Source organism: Trachymyrmex septentrionalis, unplaced genomic scaffold, assembly GCF_001594115.1.
Source record: "Trachymyrmex septentrionalis isolate Tsep2-gDNA-1 unplaced genomic scaffold, Tsep1.0 scaffold11, whole genome shotgun sequence".
Classification (NCBI taxonomy): Eukaryota; Metazoa; Arthropoda; class Insecta; order Hymenoptera; family Formicidae; genus Trachymyrmex; species Trachymyrmex septentrionalis.
The window spans coordinates 920,394-925,746 of record NW_017304228.1 but is presented as its reverse complement, the minus strand read 5'-3'; the positions used below and the strand labels follow the sequence as shown (position 1 = coordinate 925,746).

At 28.6% G+C, this 5,353-nt stretch overlaps 1 protein-coding gene across 1 annotated transcript in view; it reads right to left on the bottom strand.

The window, feature by feature from the left end:
* LOC108750988 (sodium-coupled monocarboxylate transporter 1-like) overlaps positions 1-1,559 on the bottom strand; it is a 6,987-nt gene extending 5,428 nt beyond the window's left edge. Inside the window, exon 1 of the mRNA XM_018490900.1 lies at positions 1,366-1,559. Within this exon, the coding sequence (XP_018346402.1) occupies positions 1,366-1,559 (194 nt within the window). The remainder of the gene's footprint in view (positions 1-1,365) is intronic.
* Positions 1,560-5,353: the final 3,794 nt, after the last annotated feature.

Below are 5,353 nucleotides of genomic sequence, written 5' to 3'. Positions count from 1 at the left end.
TGGATTTTATCGGACTTTATTACAAGGAATTCAACGGACTTCTGGTAGATTGTACACCGGGATTCAAGAGTGGTTATCCCTTTGTTGCTATCTCATTGTTAGTGTTTCAACTTTTCGTCGTTGCAAACTTGCAACGAGAAGTAGAGTTGCGTTAAAAAAAGGTGGACTTATAGGAGAAGATCATACTGAAATTCAAATACATAGTGTTTTGTTTATTGACAAAGTTTGAAACTAAAACATCTTTAAGTGTTTAAAAAATAGTAATACAAGAACAAAACATTTTAATATCTTAAAATTGAACACTTCTTTTTTGAGTGTAGTCATATCACATCACCAGTCACATTTATCTGTCCGATACCACTTTCCAATTTACACAAACAAGAAATCTAAATGACATTAAAAAATATAAAAATGTTGGTTATTTTTATTTAAAAAAAAATACGAGCAAAAGAGTGTTTTGTAAGAACAATGTTTTATGTCATATATATATTTTTGTCGTTCAAGAAAATCTCGAAAAAGGCTAGCGTTCAATCAAACCGATATTATCCGATATCTATTTTATTCAAATAGTAATATTAGTAAGAGATACACAAAATTTTTAATTAGAAACATTATAACAAATAGCACAAGCACAACTATTGGTGTCGAATTTACCCATAGTAATAATGGTTTACCTTTTAAATTTAGAAGTTCGCCATTTTATTAAAATTGGGAATGTATAAAATCAGCAATACAAAGATTAGATTTATTAATATATTTTTTTAAGAATTTGTTGGGTTTTGTTTCAGATCAACTATATGAAATCTATTATGAGATGGTTATCTTCTGTATACTATTAGTTAACAGTTCTGTATACTATTAGTTAACAGTTAACTATTAGCTAACAGTTGTGATGACACTATTTGTTATATAATATTTTTTATTAAAAATTTTATGTAACACACTACTCACTATATTCTTTAAAGTGGAATCTCACTCTAAAGAATAAAATTGAACCAGTTCTTGGAAAAAAATGGTTTAATTTTTTTTTTAAGAATGAGATTCCACTATTTAGATTGAAATTCACTCTAAAAGTTTTAAAAAGTATACTAATATATATGTAAGATATTGATCAAAATTCTTTTTAAATAAAGTTAGTAGTTTCTGTAAAAAAAAAAAATTATAAAAGTAGAGGCGTCTTTTTAATCTTTTTGGATGTATGAACCTCCTAAATAAAAATATTTTTATATATTTTTCAAAGCATAAAAGATATTTTAAAGTCTCAGAGAACATATGTTTTTAATTATACACTTTTTCGATGTTACGTGGTATAAGATTTTAACTAAAATTTGAGAAAAAGAAATAAAAAAAGGAATACATCTTTACCTTGCTATCAGTGACATGCTTATCGGAAATATAGACATCTTTTGGCCACCTACAAGATATTCTCCCACAGCGTCTGCCTTTTTCCTGGATGCATACCACTGATAAACGCCTACGAGGGCAGAGACGCCCAGCAACCCGATGAATACGATCGAATCGACCAAATCAAATGTTCGCCGGTTATCCATCGTATCCATTGTACTACAGGTTCGTTTCGTCGAGCAAAAATTGTTCTAACCAGATATTTTATAGTCGATAAATTTTGGATTTTGATGTCACCATTACGATACTCTTTCGATATTCAGTATTCAGTAACTCAATATGAGCGCATTTGTAGAAATTTGCAAATTGGAACAGAAAATTAGTCGTAATTATTTCCCGTCGCGTGCGAGTTCTCCAACATCCCACAGAAATCTGACAAGTGTTAGATCCACATTTAATGTAGGTTTGATATTTCAAAAATTATGAGAAAGAGAGAGAGAGAGAAATCGCGAAATTTTATATAAAAATCAATCTATTCGCGTGATTAAACTCTGAGGAGCACGTTAGAGATAAAAGGATATTTATTCTAAATCTGTTCACTTCATTGTAAATTTTATATAATTACACAAATGTTCACGAAATTATCACGTTTTTATAAACTATTTTAATAATTGTTGTAAAGTTAAAAAATAACGTGCTCTCGTCAAATTCTTCGAAATCACATGGAAGCGCGAAAAATTAATAAAAAATCACAGTCGATGACTGAAGTCAAACCCGATATTTTTACGAAATCCGTCGTTTTGATCCCTTTGATCTCGCGCGATTACTGTGATTGTGCGACGACGCGACGACGAGATTACGGATATGCCGCTTCTTCTACACGCTCTACGAAATGTCTGTGACGGTGAAAGAACGACGCGTCAAACGCAGCTTCACGGGCCACGATTGAATAATTGCGGATTCTCCGCCGCTCCGTTGCTCCATATCGCCCTCGACTACCGCCTTCCGTAATGGTACTTATGTGAGCATATGTAACAGCCGATGGACTTTTCGTAGATCACCTTCGTTCCGGTTGTATTTTCGTCCGATTAATCCTTTCAATTCTCAATTTCTTTATTGATTGAAAGAAGAATAGAAAGAAATCTTTTAAATTCACGAATGTTTCGGACAAAATAGTTTCCATCTTTTATAGTAATATACTTTCTAAATTTTTTGGAATAGAATCTCACATGTTAAAGAATGAATATCGAGCTCATCTTGAAAAAGAATGGTTCAATTTTTATTTCTTTAAGAGTGTAAAAGTATGAGAATGTTTATTATTGATGCACATAACTATAAATTCGCAGGATTTAATTAGATTATCCATTAGAAGATTTTATACGATTATGCAATTAATTATAAAATGACATTTCGAAAATTATCTTTTACTACAAAGTGTATTGAAATAACGGAATAAAAGGAGACAATGGAAATGCTGGAAGTGAAATAATATTTCTATATTTGTCAGTATATCTAAATTTTTATTTATACAAAAAACAAAGTTGCTATTGCTCAACAGAAATATTTTGTCACATTTCTTTGAGTTTATTACAGCCAAATAACATTAAACGCTCACGAAGAGTAGCGTTACAAGTAAATATAGTAAAAAAGAAACGTTCACTCTTCATTATTTTTAAGAGCGATACGGTAACAACAGTAAAATATCCGATATCCACTCAGGATACAAATATACTTCGGTATCGGTAACATGCGTGTATTTCGAGAAAATGTAGAATGGAATGTATATTGCGTCGACTTCCCATAATAACTGATATTCATGACAAATTCATGACGCACAAATACCTTACAAATACCTTACTACTATTATAGATAACATTACACAAATGTTATAAATTGTCGATTACTTATATTTACTAACATTGCGATAATTAAATCGCGCATTGAAATTTCTTTATATTTTATAGTGATGCAACGTAGTGGATGAATCAAATGATTATATTTAAACTATCTGTCGATACTTATAACAATATCTTTCTAAAAAATCGGCACTTCTGATGTACATACGTAAAGAATATATAACTCCAGCATGAGTTTCGTGTAATATTTTAAATTGCATAGTCATTATTTGTATAAAAACAAAAAAATATTAGTATTATTAAAAAATATATATGTTTAAAATATTTAATATATTATTTAAATAAAATATATTTATTGCTCGTCGTTAATTTATTTATGATTAATTTGAGATGTATTGAGTTAATATATACTTTATATATGTACATATATACATATAGAATATGCACGACACATATGTATATTGATATACACATATAAGAGACTTCATCTCTTTATTGTATCCATATTACACAAATAAATTTTTGTATATCACAAAAATGTTTCAACATCGAAAAAATTCGTCGAAAAGGCACGCCATAATAACCTATTGTTTTAATTGTATTCATCTTACATTGCGTTGATAAAGGCACACACTTTAAGTCACACAGATATTTATATAACAATATAAGAATAAGTATGATAATCTAATCAATATGGAACACACTAATATTATTCAGAATAATTAATTCATACACACCAATATATTTGTCTAAAAGTACTGTCACAACATATTCTATATTATTATCACGCGAAAAAGGTTGTCTAGTATTTTAAAATTAAGATAATAATGAATTATAGTTTTGTGATAGTGATTTTCTGAAGCTGAGAGATTAGAAAGATTAGAAGTGACAGATTGATTGGATGCTTAAGTAATGTCATCATCATTATTCATAATACTGAACCTCTCAATTATTAAAACAAAAATTAAATTGATTTCTAAAATAATTAATAAAACGTTAAAATTATTAAAATTATGTACAATTCTCTTAAGTACGCTAAAAGGAAAGTTTAAAAAATCTTGCGTGTATCGAGCTGATCAAGCTGTCTAATTTTTCTGATTTTTGTTTACGTTTCTATGTCTACATATTTAAAGGCATTAGCAAAACAGACTGTTAAATAAGAGTAAAGTATTTGCTACATGTATTATATATACAGTTAGTTATCAACTTGAAAACTTAATGCTACGAGCTGCACCTGGGCAAGTTAATATCTTCGTTTCTGGAAGACGCTGATCCACCCTTAAAGGGGATCATTTAAATAAAAATGAAATGAAAAATGCATTATAATGTGTCGTTAGTATTATTTGACTAATCGCTAAGAATAGTGAATCATAATAAATGATTAAATCTAAGGTCAGCAGTTGCTGCAAGACGAAGATGAAGTATTCTACATTAATACTTATATATCAATGTAAACTCTTTCATTTGATTGTTAAAATAGTCATTCTTTAAATCTCCTAATCTTTTCTTTTTTTTAATTTATAAGATTACTCGATGAGTATATGAAATATAATTTATAAAGAATTATTTATTTAATTTTTCTCTCTATAATAAATCTTTATTATTCTATAGAAGAGAAAAAATAAGTAAACTTGGAACTTTTTCTTTTTAAATTAATTTTTATTTTCATTGATTAATAAATTATTAAAATTTTAATTTAAAATATAAATTAATTTAAAGCAAAATTTATTTAAAACGTTATTAATTATTAATGACAATTTACAAGTTTGAGCAATTTTCTACTCATTAAAATACTCATTAAAATTGAGCATTAATCAAATACTTTCTCCCAATCGATAAAAATAAAACATTATTTGGGAAGTAAGTGATTATTGAGCATATCTGCTTTGAGCAAATTGTATTTGTTATGTAAACATTTTTTTTAAATTTTTATCAAGACTAATGGCTGTTATTTGAATTTACATTGTCGTAGAATTTCACAAGAATGCATTATGTCTTGGCTCACCACGGTTCGCGATAAAATTGTTATCGATTTCCCTTCGTTCTCGCGTGCAACGTCACTGACCTATGCAATGTGCGACCTTATACGCAGCACGTTTGCTCGGAAGGCCTTTCATGGACGGAATGGCTGATAAGGATGCGATTTCTTAAAA